The 18,324-nt window shown below is 38.4% G+C and overlaps 2 protein-coding genes and 2 pseudogenes across 2 annotated transcripts; 2 read left to right on the forward strand and 2 right to left on the reverse strand.

Moving 5' to 3' along the window:
• Positions 1-5,509: 5,509 nt before the first annotated feature.
• LOC119997464 (benzyl alcohol O-benzoyltransferase-like) lies at positions 5,510-8,236 on the forward strand. Its single transcript, XM_038844510.1, has 2 exons — positions 5,510-6,019; positions 7,118-8,236. Exons 1-2 carry the CDS (start codon positions 5,573-5,575, stop codon positions 8,039-8,041), a joined length of 1,371 nt encoding a protein of 456 aa, XP_038700438.1. The 5' UTR covers positions 5,510-5,572; the 3' UTR covers positions 8,042-8,236.
• A 160-nt stretch (positions 8,237-8,396) lies between these two features.
• Positions 8,397-13,778, reverse strand: LOC119997463 (annotated as a pseudogene).
• Positions 13,779-15,478: 1,700 nt separating this feature from the next.
• Positions 15,479-17,159, forward strand: LOC119997339 (annotated as a pseudogene).
• LOC119997340 lies at positions 17,033-18,226 on the reverse strand. Its single transcript, XM_038844281.1, has one exon. The coding sequence runs from the start codon at positions 17,757-17,759 to the stop codon at positions 17,223-17,225; it is 537 nt and encodes a 178-aa protein (XP_038700209.1). The 5' UTR covers positions 17,760-18,226; the 3' UTR covers positions 17,033-17,222.
• Between the last annotated feature and the right edge of the window lie 98 nt (positions 18,227-18,324).

The following is an 18,324-nucleotide window of genomic DNA, read 5'->3' on the forward strand; positions in this document are numbered from 1 at the left end:
AAATTACGCCTATTATTCTATAAAAAAAGAAGTACACAGATTAATATATTAGAGCATGCTTATCAGTTATCACAATAGTTAAGACTTAAGAGACCGTTTGATTACCCATACAATATAATGATAATTGAATTCACATTACATGACAATGTTTGATATTCCTTAATTTAAAAATTTAGTGTAATCCAATTACTTGGTAATTGAGTTCCTTACAAAAACAAGTAATCCAAATATCATTTAAAATTTGGTATTGTTATTACAAAATCAAATTTTTATTCCTTGGATAATTATATCCCCAATAATTCTAAATTATTTATAATTGTACTCTTGCATATTAAAGTTCGGATCCGTGATCGAGGTCGGGATCCTTACATATTAAAGTCCTCAAGCCTGGGCCGGGCATCAAGACCGAGTCTGGTCGTGTCCGGGATTAAGAATCGAGGTCGCAATCCGATTCGGGATACGAGATCGAAGTGGGATCTGGGATCAAGGTCGGGATCCGAGATCCAACCAAGGATCTAGGATTGAGGTAGGGATCCAGGATCGAGCTCGGGACCCAAGATCGGGGAGGGATCAAACCGAGATCTGGGATTGGGGTAGGAATCCAAGATCGGACTCGGGATCAGGGCCAGGATCCAGGATCAAACCCGGGATCCAGGATCCAGGATCGGACCTGGGATCATAGATCAAACCCGGGATCTGGGATCGAGGCTAGGATTTGAGATTGGACCTAGGATCCCTAATCAGAGCCGAGATCCAGGATCCAGGACCGGACCTTGGATCTGGGATCGAGGCTAGGATTCGAGATTGGACCTAGGATCCCTAATCAGAGTCGGGATCCGAGATCAAACCCGAGATGTGGGATCCAGGATCATGGCCAGGATCAGAGATCAAACCTGGGATTTGGGATCGGGGTTGGGATCCAGGATTGGACTTGGGATCAAGCCTAGGATCTAGGAGAGGGGCCATAATCCAAGATCAAACCTGGGATCAGGCATCGGGGCTGAGATTCGAGATCAGGGCAAGGATCCGGGATCACCCGAGATACTGGATCATGCTCGAGATCGAGCCTATGTTAGGCCGGGATCTGGTCCGGGTCCCGGTCAAGCTGGGGTATGGGATTTGTTTCGGGTCATGTCGGGATCCAAGATAAGGCTAAGTTTAGGATTAGGATCGAGCCCAAGTTAGGTTGGGATCAAGTCGGGGTCCAGGATCGGATCAGATTGAGGATCGGGCCCAGGTCAGGCCGTGATTGGGTTGGAGTTCAGGTTATGTCGGGTCTGGGATCGAGTCCAGGTCATGTCGGAGTCCACGTTCGGGTCGAGGCCAGGCTTTAGGGCTAACGCTTGATTTTTTTCAATACTGTTTTTAATATATGTAAATGTATATGAGGGTAATTTTGGAAAACACTGAAAAATGGAATACATTTTCATTTTATAAACCAAACACCTTAATAAGATTACATTATAATGACATTACCATAATTGAATTACTTGTAAATGGATTACAATTACTATCGCAATACATTGAACCAAACGGGCCCTGAGTGCACCAGTAATGGTGCTCTTTTAAATGGCTTTTATTTAGAGGCTCTTCAGCTTGGCGAGTTTACGTTATTGCTGCAACGGTAAATTGTGCTACTCATCAGGATCTAGCCTCCTGAGTATAAGGGGTTAGATCTAGAAAAAAAAATTGTATAATTGTATATTCTAAAATCTGCAATCAATTAATTTATACATATTCTTCATATATATGAGATAATGTTTGATACCCCAAAAGACCCTCATTTAATGTGGAGTGTTGGATGTGAAGTGAGTCCTACATGTGTGTTTTTAATCAAAAACTATTTTTATTTTAATGCCACATAGATTTGGGGACTTTTGGGGGTGTCTAGCATTATCCATACATACATACATATATATATAGAGGTAGATAATGAGTAACACGATTACCCCTTTCTTTTTTTTTGAAGAGGGATGCAAGGGTTACGCACGTTTTGCTATAAAATAAGAGCCCGCTTTAGCTTTATTATGAGAGCTCAAAATGTTTTTTTTTAATTTGAAAAATTATATTTATATTTTGATCGGTTTTAAGAATTCAATAATTTTTTTTTGAAAAAATAAATTTAATAGGAAAAATATATGGGATATTTATAGTTTATATTCAACGGTACAGAATTATCATGTACTTTTCATCTTGAATTTGACTTTTATTTCGGATAAAAAAATACCATTGAATTTGTAAAATGATAAAAATACAAATATAATTCAATTGAACATTATATTATATTATCACAATGTAATTCAATTGAATATTATGTCACAACTTAAATTGTATTATATTATCACAATGTAATTCAATTGAATATTTATTTTTTGTTTTAATTATTAAATAAAAACGAAATATAATAATTTGACTGTGACTCTCAAACTAGAATTGTAACATTATTATAATTCAACTACAACAAATAAAAATTATCTCAACCACCATATATAAATTCAAATAATTAGCTTGAACATGTATTGATTTTTTATACTTTGGTGCTTACACGATATATTTTATTAATATTCAAAATTTTGACATATCTCACAAATTGTTTTTTTTTTGTTTTCTCTATGTTATAAACACGTGAGAGATTCGAGCAAAAAAAAAAAGGAATATTAGCAAACAAGAATTCCCACTATGAGAATATCTAATACAGATCATCAATACGAGAAGAATATCGACTATAAAACTAATATTGTAAAATAAAAAATATTACATGAAATTTGATATTTTTACTCCAATAGTATTTTAAAGATAAGTGTTTTTTTTCCATAAATTCTTTATGCTAACAATAATTATTTTTTTGGAATCGGAAATATATGTTTCAACAATTTGATATTTCTAGTTATTTTTTTTTGTAAACCATATTTTATTTATCTATAAATATTTTATCATATATCGTTTTTTTTTAGATAGTATCTTGTTCCTAATTCAGCTTGTGTTTATAGTGGATCCCAAACTCGTATAAACTACGAGAGTTGAGGTTGATCAACAGCCAACGTAAAACTTTAACAAACCTCAATTTGAGTGAAAATGAATCCTCACAGTGTACTTAGTAATTAATTGGTGGGATATATGTATGTAAGGATGAAATGTACAGTGACCACTATTTGTCAATATCTTTTGATGTGTTTTTGTTTTCATATATGTGGACCAGGACCACTACTTGGACCAATTAACCTTTTATTATTATATTTATAAAAATCCTCAATTATTACAAACTTTTCTTTTCATATATACCAACGGATGAACTATACATTTAATGCAAATGTATCCCAAATGTCTGGGCAGTGTTTACATTCCATGCTACTTTTGAAACTTGAAAGTGGGTTCTAACTTTTTCCACCCAACAACCCAACCCAGGTCTACATCACATTTATGGTACAATTAAATAAATATATATATATATAGAAATTCTCTTACGTGGATCAAAAAGTGTGGACCAAGTTTGTGGATTAAAATCCAATGGTTGTAATAAACCACAACATAAGTGGGAGCCACACATTTATTATGGGACCCACCACATCTATGGTTGAAAAACAAGTCCACAAACTTGGTCCACACTTTTGATCCATATAGGAGAATTTTTGTATATATATATATATATATATGTATGTATGTATGTATGTATGTATGAAAATACTCGAGTGTGGGATCCGATATTTTATTTAATATAATTTATTTGGGGACAATATTAGAGACCTTCAAAATATGATCCCAAAAATCTTTTAAATTTATGTGGTATTAAAATAGTCATTGACTAAAAACACACATGTAAGACTCACTTCATATTCAACACTTTATATCCAACACTCCATATTAATGGGGTCTTTTGGGGGTTATTTTTTGAGAGTCTCAAGTATTATCCTTTATTTGGTGTAGGTGCAACCCCATATGTGACGAGGCTCACACATGAATGGTGGTAGATAGATCTCACAGACTTTTAATACAAAACAGAAAAGAAAAAGAGTCAAGCCTAGGGAGACTATGAAAAAGATTTTGGGTAGAAATTCTTGAGGTTTCCAAGATGTTTTCAAGGAAGATCCTAATACGTTTCCCCAAAAACACTGACTATTGCTTATAAATATGTAATTGTTGGGTACATTACACTTGATCCTTCTTAATAGAAATATCAAAAACAAAAAAGAAAAATTGAAACTAGATAAATAAAATCAATCTCAACACAAGAATATATGTGAAAAACTCTAAAATTTGGAGAAAAATCACGGTTGTTTGTCAGAGATAATTAGAGAAATTCACTACGTCAAAAATTGTTACAACCACACTCTCACCAACTTTTATCTCATCCAAGAACCCAATTAATTACACTCGAGATTTGACACAAAATTTTCTCTCCTTCTCTCTCTCTTTTGTAATACTTGTTCTCAATGTCCGTAAGGTTTAGGCGTACCTTTTTATTTTTTATTTTCATTAGAAGAATTGCATTTTTTTTATTGGGGACCAATTATATATTTAATGGGAGCCTAATTTTTTTTATTCATATATAATGGATCTCCCATGACTTCATTGGGACCCATGCCCCAGTGAAATCATGTAGATCCACCTTTGCTTTTCACGTCTTACAAATTTCATCAAACACCTAAAAACTTATTTTTTCGTAATTTATTTTTCATAACTTAAAAGTTTTCCAAAGCCAACATAGATTAAAAGTTGACAGTTTTTTTGTCATAAAATACATATATAAATATAGGAAAATTCTCAGGTGAGGGAAATAAAATGATGGATTAATTTGACACCATTAATTTAGCGTAAATGGGCCTCCATAAGTGATGAGATCTTCACGTGAATAGTGTTAGATAAATTTAAAGTGCGGGATCCTACACATGAGAAACCCTCTATAAATACATATATGAAAATGACGTGTAGCCCATCTGTTTGGTAGTCCATGATAGCCCAACAAGTTTATTCCATTGATTTAATCAATGAAATAGTTTTATTTCCACTCTCCAAAATTTATTATTTTAATGTAGATTATATTGTTTTTTAAAACATAGTTTAAAATTCATTATTTTAGTTATGAATTTATTTGTTTTTGAAATTTCATTGAAAAAAACAATGGAATTAAGAAATTCCATTGAAAAAAATAATGGAATTAAGATTTATTCGATAAAACTCATTGACAATGGATCTTGTTAGAAAGAATTTTATGTGACTCGATACATATTTGCATCTCTAAAATATAGCATGTATCTTGGCAACCCATATAACCCTCAACTCTTGGAGCCACAATCCGAGCCGAGCCGAGCCGAGCCGAGCCAAACTATGGTCACAGTTTCCTAGTTAAGTCAACAATCAATAAATCAAGTCATTAGCAGCCGAAAAAGTGATTCACATTGCAATTCACCACCTCCAACAACCATTTATTAATTATTTAAAAAAAAACAGAAAAAGAGTCTCCACTCCACTTAGGCCACTCACATTATAAATACCAGGTAGATTTAATGACTCTTCACACACAAATCTCCCACTATAATATCACTCTTTGTTTCTTCTCCCTGCTAGCCATACCATGGCATCACCACCAACCTCTCTAGTGTTCAAGGTCCGTAGATATGAACCTGAACTAATCTCCCCCGCCAAACCAGTTCCTCGTGAGCTAAAGCTGCTTTCCGACATCGATGACCAAGAAGGTCTCCGATTCCATATCCCGGTTATACAATTTTATCGTTACAATCCTTCTATGAAAGGGAAAGACCCTGCTAAGATCGTTAAGGAGGCGCTAGCAAAAGCGTTAGTGTTTTACTACCCGTTGGCGGGGAGGCTCAGGGAAGGCCCTGCGCGTAAACTTATGGTGGATTGTAATGGTGAGGGAATCCTGTTTGTTGAGGGTGATGCTGATGTTAGTATTGAAGAATTTGGTGAAGCACTTCATCCTCCATTTCCTTGTTTGGAGGAGCTTATTTTTGATGTTCCTGGCTCTTCTGCTGTGCTCAACTCTCCCTTGATACTTGTTCAGGTACTTCCTCTTCAGATTTTCTCTCTTTTTTTCCCCCTTTTAACAAGAACACTTGGATTGTTTTGTTCTCCCCATATAAACTCTAGATCTATTTATTTTTTATTTTTTATTTTTTATGATGATGTTAACAGATGCCCTAAGACCATTTGTAAGGATTGACACACTCTCTCACATATTTTTTAAAACTTAAAATATATATCTTTTTTAGATTCTAATACGTACATACATTTTTTTCATCATTATATAATGTTATTTTTTTCATCGACACTCATTATCATTTCCTTTTTTATGACACATAGACTTCATACATATGCAATACGTACACACTCACACACACATTCCAACCACATATACTCACAAAAATATATGTCTCTGTGTGTGTGTCTATGTCAGTAGGATTTGTACTCCACACCGTTGATCTAGTTGATAACCTTTGAATCTTGTCCTGGAGCTCCTGGTTCGAGTACTACTTGTGAATAATTGATCATTTTCTTTTGGTGGATGTGACAAAAAGTGGTACACACTGCTTTTTGAGAGCAAAAAGTTAGAAATATGCAATACGTACTCACACACATGCAAGCACATATACTCACAATTTTCTATATACATATATGTATATGCCAGTAGGATTTGAACTGCCACACTGTTGATAAAAATACACAAATGGATAGTCTAGTGAGCTGTGAGCACTGGTGTATTACTCTTTGATCTAGTTGATAACCTTTGAATCTTGTCCTGGAGTGAATAATTGGCCACTTCCTTTTGGTGGATGTGACAAAGAGCAGTACACACTGCTTTTTGAGAGCAAAAAGTCAGAAATATGGACCCCAAACCTTATTTCATATAATATTAGAAGGTTAGGTAGGATCAGATCATCAGAAATATATACGAACCCCTAACTCCTAACCTTATTTCAAATATATTGGCCCCGTGGCATCATTTGGTTGATGAAATCAATCAATTAATATATATAAAGAGCACAAGATTACAGAAGAATCTCCATACATAGGAAGACAAAGAATATATATAGTACATTTTCTGGACCTTTACCCACATGCAAGGGCCCGCAACTCAACTGAAAATATTTGTTGGTGACAGGTGACGCGCCTACGATGCGGTGGTTTTATTCTTGCGCTCCGTCTCAACCATACAATGGCAGATGCACAGGGTCTCGTCCAATTCATGTCCGCCGTAGGAGAGATGGCACGTGGCGCAACTGTACCATCATTGCAGCCAGTTTGGGGCCGTCACGTTCTTTTTGCCCGAGATCCACCGCATGTGACACGCACGCACAGGGAATACGATGAGGTGCCGGACAGCAAAGGCACTATAATCCCACTTGATGACATGGCCCACCGCTCTTTCTTCTTCGGTTCCGCAGAAATCTCAGCTATTCGCAGATTCGTCCCACCTCATCTCCGCAACTGCTCCACCTTCGAAATCCTAACCGCCTGCCTCTGGCGGTTGCGCACCATCGCGCTCCGACCCGACCCGGAGGAAGAGATGCGGATCATCTGTATAATCAACTCCCGCGGCAAGTCGAATTCCTTCGTGCCGAAGGGGTACTACGGGAACGCGTTCGCATTTCCGGTGGCAGTCGCGACTGCAAAAGAACTCAAAGAGAACCCGCTGGGGTTCGCGGTAGAGAAGGTGAGGGAGGTGAAGGCGGGAGTCGATGGAGAGTACATGAAGTCAGTGGCGGATCTGATGGTGGTGAAGGGGCGGCCCCACTTCACTGTGGTGCGGTCGTATTTGGTATCAGACGTCACACGTGCCGGGTTCGGAGAGCTGGATATAGGGTGGGGTATGCCTGCTTACGGTGGGCCCGCAAAAGGAGGTGTGGGGGCCATACCTGGCGTGGCAAGTTTCTATATACCGTTGAAGAACACGAAAGGAGAGGAAGGAATATTGGTTCCACTCTGTTTGCCTGCTCCAGCTATGGAAAGATTTGTGAAACAACTGGACAGCATGTTGAAAGACCAAAATACCCCCAGCTCTAGTCTTATTATCTCTGCACTTTAGATCAAGAAAATGAGTGGTGACGTGGTGTGGTGTATCAGTGTATCTGAAGGAGGGACTGAAGTGGAATTGACATGTGTGTTTGAGGTAGATTGATAGTGTATTAAGTATGATGTACGTCTACTACTTACTAGTACGTATTTTCAGAACATGTACGGTTGTTAATTAAGTTCGGTAATGAGAGATTCATGTCCCCAATTCCTCCTCCACTCTGATCTTAGGCCATTGAAGTGGCAATTTCAACAAGTCACCAGGATCTTGAATAATTGAATCCTTCACCTGGTGTTTTAATCAGTTGAAATCAATTAGTGTTTAGTAGAGCGGTTGTGTTGATTTTCAATATCTGACATGATTCTATATACAAGTTTCAAGAATGGTTGGAGCGGAAGTTATTACAATGTGAAACAAAGAAAAAAGAAGGAACAAAAAAAAAAAAAGCTTGCTGTACATATATTGTTGCCGAAGCAAATGGGGGGTGTGAGAGGACAGATTGCTAGACAGTCACACCGTTGTCCTCGAAAAGAATCATAGGACGTGTACTAGAAATATATATAGTTGAATGGTATCCAATGCTAACTAATGGTAGGCAACATTGGATCCATGCAAAGCCCAGATCCTCCGAAGGAACCAGGCTCCGCATGCTTCACCCTGCCAAAGTAACGGATATGACGCAAGAGCCTAGCCAGGAAGGTGTTATGACATATTGTTGAACTATCACAGACAACTGCAATATGTTTGCGTGCCCTTGATATGGCGACGTTCATTCGCCTACTATCTCCCAAGAATCCAACAGCACCTAATGTGTTTGATCGAACCTAGAACAGAAAAAGATAGCTGCTTATGAGTTATGACTTGATAAGCCTGGAACGAAAAAGGACTGCCAACACAATACAAAATATTACACTATATATTTTACCCAACATAAAAACTGTGCCAAATAAGCAGATGGTTTAAATATAGTATGTTTAAGGAAAACTGCTGGACATTAAATGAAATTGCAGAATATAAGAGTAAAAACTATACCATTGATATAATAACAGCATCAGCTTCTCGACCTTGAAAGCTATCAATTGTTGCAACCTCAACACCAGCAGCCTCTGGAAGCACATCCAGCCTTTCCCTCAAGAGCTGTACCTGGGCAACATATGGTGATTGGACCGCAATGGCTGTCGCGCGAACACCTGCATAACATATTATTGTAATAGTTCGTATGAATACCTTCAAGGCTCTTTGTATCATTTACAAAAGATAAATAAAAGCAGATGGTTAGATATTGGTCTTTTAATTATATATTCACTATACATTAGTAAGACCGTTGGCAGTGGTCAAAAACCGTATAACAAGGGAAGTCTTGACAGTCCTCATAACTTAAAAAGATGGATGTTAGCAGTGAAATTTTTTTTTATCCCTTGAATAATTTCCTCGATACATTTTTTTTTAAGATAACATCCTTACCCGCTAGTCCAACTAAAATGGTAAAAATGGAAATGCAAGAACATATTAACAGTAATGAAGGGCCAAGAAGATTTACCAGCATAAAGCAATGAAAACACATGTTGCTCAACAATATCTGCTTCCCCTTCATTGTAAAATGAGCCTGTGCCAGCTGGATCTAAATGCTCCTCACAACCAACTGACAAACTTCCATAAGGCATTCTTGTATCTAGCAACAGCAACGGACACTGTGTTATCCAAGTGGGCTGCAGTATGAACAAAAAATTTGTAAGTGACGCTTTGCATATATTCCATAAAGATTAGATAACAAGGTATCAAATTTCTATGAGTTTTATACAGGGTCATTCTCTACACCATGCCTCAGTTTACCTATCGGGACATATATCTAATCAAAAGTCATTTACAATGAGAATCTAGCAACACAATAATAGCAGCATTTGCTCGCAGATAGAAAACCTACAAGCTTAAGTGAAGATATGTGCTCTAATAAAACTTTAGTTTATATATTCTAGTAAGGGTCTCCTTCTATATCAAATATTTATAATTAATCGAGACTTCAGGAGTGTTCCTGGTAACTCAAGCCGTTTGCATTTCAATACATAAATATTTTTCCTCAAAATTAACGTATTTTAGTAAATAAATCAATTTTAAGACAATGGGGAGTAAGTATGGGCAATTGTAAAAACGTAAGACAGAATCTCGAGTAGCCCATGAAACCGAAGGAAAACATGAAAACACTCCTGACGCCATTTGGTGATAAAAATTAGTTACACAGGTAAGTAGGTAATACCTTGACAAATGGAGAATCTATGAGAAGATGAGAAGAAACACTCGATGAGGACTTTAATAATCCCCCATACATCTCTTTTGATGCCCACTGAGCTATTGAGTCATTCATACGATACTGTGTCATTAACTGGGTTGTAATTATGCCGTCATGCAAAGTTGCAGCTCTCTCCATCAAAGATACACCAAGCCCACCCTCTAAGGCTCTTCTGGAAAGAATTACTGGAGCAAGCTGACACTGATCCCCAGCAAGAATACACCGTTTCCCCTACAATATTGGAATCCAGCTAGATGGTTCAATTGCTTGTGCTGCTTCATCTACAACAACAAGGTCAAAGGTATCCAGTTGCCGTATCAATGGATCTGATGCTCCGGTGTTAGTGGCAAGCACCACCTGTGCACTAGATAGAACTTCCTTCACTGTCTCCTTCTCCTTCATCTTCAGTGTCTTTCCAAGCTGTTTAAGAAGCTGGCGAATGCCAGCAGCTAAGGAGTCATCCTTTAAGCAATATCTCAGGTCTTTCCTGAGGTCATACTTCTTCCTTTCAAACTCTGTTAGAAAATCAGCGAGTCTAGACTTCACTACTTCACCCAAAGATTTTGATGCTACAGCTGGAGATATACGAGCGGGATTACCAACCCTCACAATGTCTAACCCAATATTTGAAAGTTTTTCAACCATGTTGTCAACAGCAGCATTTGTAGGTGCCGTTACAAGCACCCTTTCTCCTTGTTGAACAGCAAGTACTATAATTTCCTTCAGCAAACCTGTCTTTCCAGTGCCAGGAGGCCCTTGGACTGTCGATACAGGTAGTTTCCTATTCAGCCCTAAGGCAATTGCTCTTCGCTGCGAATCATCAAAAGTTTCAGTTCCCAGCAATCCATCCAACTCTGCTTCATCCCAGTCCACAAAATGATTCTCCTCCAGCCACCGAATATCTTCCTTGTCTCCAAATAGTGTAACTACAGCTGCAATTGAAGGATTTTTCTTCTGCAAGCCATTCTTCTGAAGCAGCATCAGGGCTTCACAATTGCGCTTCAAAAAGAACAAGCTATAAATATGGTGCACATTGCCAAAGCCTGTTAGAATATAAAAATAGACATATATTAAGGAGAACTTTGGGTACACGTTAAGGTTTAACAGTAATAGAACAGGTCATACTGATGGTGTCTATATAGGTAGTAAGCATCCACAACAAGGAAACATTTTCCAGCATCTGTGGTCAGTATTGTTATAAGAGGGATGATTTAGAAACATGATGTAGCAGTTGTAGTTTCGGAAGATGAGGGGAATTGTCTAGACAATAGATGAAATAATTAAGCAAAAAAGGTCAAGAAGTTACATTTTCCTGAAACTTCTAATGTTGGTACTTCCCTTCTCGAACTACATATCATGGAAGTCTCAAGATTCACATAATTGCCCCATAGAGTGTAGAGTACCAACTTCAGAGTTATGGAACATGAATGCGCCTATTTTATTCAAGCTGAATTTGCAATGCAATATAGGATACAAATAAGTAAGAACAGTGTCTTTGTCACTACAAACTCACATGCAGAGCTTAATCATAGAAAACCCATTTATCAAATACCTCATATGTGAGTGTGTCGGCCAATCCATGTATACGATCAATGCGTACACTTTTCCTGAAGAGCTTAGAGAAGGTGGAATCACCATGACGAGATTCTAGTGCTACACTGATGCTGCAACCATCTTCCCCAAGGTTGTTAACAAAGCCCTGCATGCAAGAAGTTGCACCTGCACCTCTGCTATCGCAAATCCTCACACAGACCATGTCTCCTGGGGAAAGATTAGTGGGCGGCAATCTGTGATTTCCCTCAACCCTAAACAACACTAAATGCATTCCTCCTAACCCTGTGTCCACATCCCGATCCATGTAACATAAATTAAGTCAAACTGGCATTAAGCATGTAAATTGTAATCAGAGACCAAATCAAAGGAGAATAATTCTCCTTGAAATCATATGTGCAGGTAAATAAGTCGTGGGGAAAATAAAATGCTAGATACCTGTTGATGTGCTAACCGAATACAAATTGCAAATGGTGTCACAGAGTTCCTGCTGAGCCTGGCCATGACTAACCAAAAACTCAATTGGTTTTGAAGGATCAGAGCTCTCATCTGGCATAGGGACGGCATTCAACTCCTCCTGGGTAAACTCTAGTTCTGCATCCCTCTCAATACGAAGCAACTCTGACATTTGTTTCGTAAACTCATCGATCCTGTTTTGTATAGCCTTGGCCTTCTCCAACTCCATACCTAAAACACCTTGCAAAGGTTTTGGCTGGGTTACCTTCCTAGCAATAGCTTTATGCTGACCTGCATATACAACATCTTGGTTCAAACCATACAATTCTTGAAGCAAATTATATAAACATTGAAAATCCATTACAGAGGAGTTATACAATTGACCACCAACCAATCTCTTACTCTGCAACCATATTACACACACAATCAAATTAAACTTGACTCAAAAAAAAAAGGGAACAACTGGCGCGTCTTGTCTAAAACAACAAAACTATATCTACTACATAAACAGACTACAAATGAGTTATCCACAATAGAGAAGCAACGGATAACCTGAATTCGCTAGCTCCTTCAGCAACTTCCAAGACTCTGTCTCGCGCCAATCTTCAAGAACCGATTTGTGCTGCAAATCCTGGAGAACATCCCGCAATTCCCGCTGGAAATGATCGAAGAGAGTGGGATAGTGAGTGCAAGCCTTCAAGCACACGGCCTCCAGCCCAAGTGGCATTGGGATAGCACTAAGGTAAGGTTGTGCCTGGATCACAAAAGTGAGGCCGGGTTCCATGGGTTGATTGAGCTCTAAGAACTCCCCCTGCATCTCCGCTTCCGCAAAGTCCGTTGCCATGGCCTTCATTCCCCGTGATATCCACCTCACCACGCTCTTCCCGAGATCCTTCCGCCCCAACGGATCCCCGTTCTGATACAAAGTGAGCACATTCCTCGGAATCTCCTTTATCTGCCTCAGTTCTTCTTTTAAAGTCCTCGCCCCACCGCTGCCGCCACCAATGCCGCCGCCGCTACTAGAACCAGAACCAGTAGTATTATCGGTCTTGCTACTCTTTCCACGACTTCTTCTTTTGGTACTGGACTTTGAGTTGGTCCCATTGCTGCTGCCACTGGTGCTGCTGCAAATTAATTGCCGCGACTGCAAGCAAGAAGAACTGTACGAACATCGAATCGATTGAAATGAGAAAGAGAACGAAAAAGCCGAGGCATTCGAGTTTGCAGTAGAAGAACGACGACGAAGGCGAGGCACAGTCCATGTAGTCGCTGCGGAGATGCAAGACGCCGTATCCATTGCATTCCGCTTTCTTCAGCGTCAAATCGGTGTCGACGATGAGGATGCCATTTTGATTGAAAAATCAGTCACGATGTTTTCTTCATATCGTTCTCAAAGGAGTGTGGCCGCGTGGGGACAGGAAGATCAAGGAGAGTAGACTGTGATTGGCTGTGAAGGGTTTAGGAGAAAGAGGTTGAGGGTAGTTGTTGACGTGTCGTATTTCTGTTCGATCTCGTGAGTAAGAGGAATCTAGTCGGTGAAGACTACGCCTGTCTCATCACTTGCCATGAGTTTGGAATATTATTTCTTTTCTAGTCAAGGTCCTGAAAATAAATATTTATAGAGATGATAAAACTCTGTTCGGTTCAAATGATCGAATTTATTCGATTATGATTAAATCAAGTTTGGGCATAAATTACATACAAACACAAAATTTTTGTCCTATTTCAAACATAGAAATTTTATCTGATTTATTTGTCCAGAATATAACCTGAATTAGGTTATTATCCGACTTATTTGTCAAGATTTAAATTAATCCGGATTTAATCAATTAAGTACGTCCGAAATCCAATCCAAATTTAGAGCTTGTATATGTAAATATTTCATAAACATGTAATGTTGTCCTATCCATAACCGACTTCAAACTGATGTTTTTGCCATCCCTATTTACTTGTATCATTGGAGTGATGCGGCCCATTGAGCCATTTGATGGGCTGGATCATTGGCGGATCAGTGGATTTTAGGCCCACATTAATAGTCCGAATCTGAACTCTGAACCACCATTTCTATTCTCCGACTACTAAGTACAAACAAGATGAGGCGATGCAGGTCTAAGATTTCCCCCCGTCGTTGCAGTGCATCAATAAGAGTATGCGTTTCAGCATTAGAAGCACCTGCTCAAGGCGCTCACAACAAAGAAAGGAAGAAGCAGCTGCTCAAGTTTTCAAACTTTACTGTGTCTTCTCTCTATTGGATCCCAAAGGAAGCTTTCCTTCTCTTCTTCCTTCATTTGTATGAAATGGGTTTGTGTATAATTGTATGTGTTAAGAGCTTCTCTGAAGTTAAAAGCAGATTCTGGTCCCAAGGCATGTTCCCCTGTTTTCTTTCGCTGTCTCATGATGTTCTGCATCTCTTGCACTGTCTGTCTTTGTAAGGAAATTGATGTACCATTACATGTTCTATGCTTTGTTTTTGGTTGGGCTGCTGTTGTTCATTTTCTTGAATTTGGGTGAATGTCCTCATTTTCTTGCACAAATTGGTAAAGTTGAACAAATTGGTTTCATTATTAGGGTGCATTAAATCCTTTGTTTTGGATTTTTTACATACCTATTCTCCTTTTCTTTCACTTATATAGAATCAATAATTGATTTTGAAGCAGTAAACAAGAATATTCACACATTGCACAATCAAAGCTTTAAAATTTACTAGAGTAATTAGAACTTATTATTCTGATATTAGTGTTTCTTGTTCATGTTTATATGCATTCTTTCTCTGTAAATTCATGGTTGAACTTGTTAAATGGATAAATATTATTGTAGAACAGATTTGTTCTTGCTTAGTTCACTGGCCAGGACTAGAAACAATCATTTTGGTCTTACAAATTTCCTTTGTTCCTTATCTCTTATTCAACTGTTGTTTCTTTGGAATTCTTTGTGTTCTTGGGGGTGTTATTTTTTGATATCTTATTCATTACAGGTTGTCCTAGTCTAGTTCCTCATCAGATATTCAACTCCATGTACACGGAGTGCCTCTCGCACTTGAGAGAGAGAGATGATAATACTTGAAATAAGCCCTCATTTGTTTTTTTCTTTTCTTTTTCTTAAAAAGACAAGTGTAATTTATGAATTGATTTTGTTGTCCATTTTTGAATAGAAACTTCTGGATGCAAAATCTGCCAAGGCAGCTGCCTTACTTAAAGGGAATTTCCAAGAAGACCTCTCTTTAATCTTTCAAGACATACCGGCTGACCCTGAAACTTTCAAGCTTGTAGCAAGGTCTTTCTAGGGATTTGAAGTGCAGATGTCGACCGAGAATGTTGTAACCCTCATCTGCCTTGCTAACTGCCTTGATATGACAGAAAGTCGCAGCACTAACAACTTATTGATAACGGTTCTTACCTTTTTTTGAGCAGAGAGTCCTTCCAAGCTGGAATGAAACCATTAAGGCTTTTTGAATGCTAGAAAGCATTTCTTCACCAAGCACTGGATCTTGGTCAGTTTTTCAATAGAAAATGGGTACTTTCTAGCAGCATCAATGAGGAGAACATGTTGATTTGCAAGAGGAACTCGATGAGGGAAATCATCGAAGCAGTGAAACAGCTTTTGCCTAATGAGAAAGGGCTCCTTCCATGCACATCATTGTTTAAAATGTAGAGGTTAGCAATTTTCATGGAAGCTAGCCCTAATTGTAGAAATAGCTTAGAGATTGGGAATTGGAAAACAACTAGACCAGGCTACTGTCAAAGACCTCTTGATGCCTTCGCAAGTTTACACTAAGGAACTGCTGTATGATATCAAGTCTATCAGAAGAAGTTCCACAGTAATTACAATGGCTCCAGTATTTCAGGGTTAATCACGGTGGCTGAACTCATTGAAGAACTTTTAGCTTAGGGTGCAAGTGACATTAATTTGAAGGCAGGTACTTTCATATCACTAGAAGAGATGTCAGTGGCAGCATCATTCGTACACACCGAAATTATGACGGAATATATAGAGCTATTGACATTTATCTTGACAAAGGATAGATACCTAAATTAGATGGAGAGAGAAGAGGTTTGAAGGGCGTTGGATTGCCATAAAAGAAAATGAAGAGGAAACTTGGGTGCATGAGTAGCATTCATGACTATAACTGCCAATCAAAGAAGAAGAAGAAACTGTATCCAAAATATGGGGTCTAACAAGTACATTGGATGGTATCTGTATTCTCATTTGTGTTTGAATGGTTTTTGATATTCCAAAGATCAAATTCCTTATTCAGCCCTACAAAGTCTACTTCCCGGAATGTGGCAGATAATTCAATGATGGAATTACAATAATAACAACGATAAAGAGCACAATTTTTTGTCGATTTCGTCAATATGCAGTAACATGATCGGTGTTCATCCTAGAAAATGAACGTGAACAGCCCTAAATGCTCCGGCAATGGTGGTGAGATCGAAGAGCATGTTGGGTTGGGTGGGAGTATGTTGGACTGAGTGGTTTATCAGTTACCTGTTTTAATGCCCTATCTTCTATTCTTATGCATAATTCATAAAGAAAGATGTCAAAGAAGGAAAAGTTGATTTCACACGAGGTATATCATCTTTTCATTTCTAAATGTCATAATACCAGATGCATAGTTCTTGCATTTGATTTAGAAATGTGTACAAACTTACTGTAATGCTATCCATCTGACTATTTCTCTCACATCATTTGCAGCAGTTGCTTCAAATCATACACCAGATTCTAGCGATGCAACCCGGTCTTGCCATACATTTAGGCTGTTCTTCACCTCAATTTGCTGCTGCTTGTTTGTCAATGTCTGCCTCATCTGGTGGAATCATATCAACGTACATTGGCCTAAAACAGTTGGACGAGGATTCCAAAACCGGCTATAGAATTCACATTCAGAAGTCAGAACTATTATGACGATGACATTCCAAGAGTTAATGGCAGCTCACTTTCCCTAGAAGAAACCGAATCCGGTTTCTCATCCAATGTTACTCTACCTTCATGTTGCCTGCCTGAATTATTTTCTTCCAAGTCTTCTTCATCTCCATCACCACCACCAACATTATTTACCTTGTCAGCGGTTCCTAACACGACAACTGCTCCAAAATGGACGTGACGTTTTCCATCAGGAGAAGAGGTTGGGGAGTCAACAGATAATCGTTGGTTGGTTGTCGCCCTGGTTGTGGTAGATGGAGCTGCAGATCTATGCATGTTGCTGCGCTCTTGAAATTGCACATTTTTTGGTGAACAACATCTGTATATATACATAAAGAACCAAAATGCCCATGGAATGGCTACAAGAACGATTCCTGCAATCGGATACCAAGATTGAGATTCTGCGACGGGGAGGAAAATGTAGAGACCAAGAAAAATTCCACCCGCGAGGATGCAAGCCAAGATGAAGCCTGAGATTATGTATATTCTAATGTCTCCTCTCTTCCCCTCCATTAGAGTTTCTTTAGGTGAAAGATGTTAGAAGAGGAGGTGATGGTGAGGGGTGGATGGGGGGTTCTGGTGCAACCCATCAATGTAGAAAAGTTCAAAATAAGGACACAAATAAAGAGCATCCAAAGCGAGAAGTTTGTTAGTGTGATTGGAGAGAGAACGGTTTTATCAGTTATTTTTTTTTTGTCTTATGACATGTAGGACAACCAAAAGGAGTTAAGGAGGGTAACATGGGATACTAAAAAGGGAAGGAACAAAAACAGTATTTGTCAACCACTCGGGTGATAATCTAATGGTGAATCTCTAAACACTCCATCAGCTTACTAACTTGATCGTCGGAGCTTCCCTCACCGGCACCACAATGGTGTCTAGCTTTCACTCGATGATTCTCACTCTAATCCTTATAGATTACAGGTGACCTCAAACGGACAGTACATTGATCGTAGATTCCTGCGTCTACAATTGGTAATTTGTTTTCATGCTCTGTTATTTCAATGTACTCTGCATATTGTAACTAATTATGATTTCAAGCTAGTAAGTTGGTGCAATGGCTGCTTCGCATTATCAC

The sequence above is a fragment of the Tripterygium wilfordii genome, chromosome 4 (genome assembly GCF_013401445.1).
Source record: "Tripterygium wilfordii isolate XIE 37 chromosome 4, ASM1340144v1, whole genome shotgun sequence".
NCBI lineage: Eukaryota > Viridiplantae > Streptophyta > Magnoliopsida > Celastrales > Celastraceae > Tripterygium > Tripterygium wilfordii.

Excerpts from the sequence above, each read along its gene's own strand:
- LOC119997340 (XM_038844281.1), bottom strand. The coding sequence starts at position 17,759 with ATGGAGGGGAAGAGAGGAGACATTAGAATATACATAATCTCAGGCTTC.
- LOC119997464 (XM_038844510.1), top strand. The coding sequence starts at position 5,573 with ATGGCATCACCACCAACCTCTCTAGTGTTCAAGGTCCGTAGATATGAA. Across the intron at positions 6,020-7,117 it reads CTCCCTTGATACTTGTTCAG|GTGACGCGCCTACGATGCGG; the intron begins GTACTTCCTCTT and ends TGTTGGTGACAG.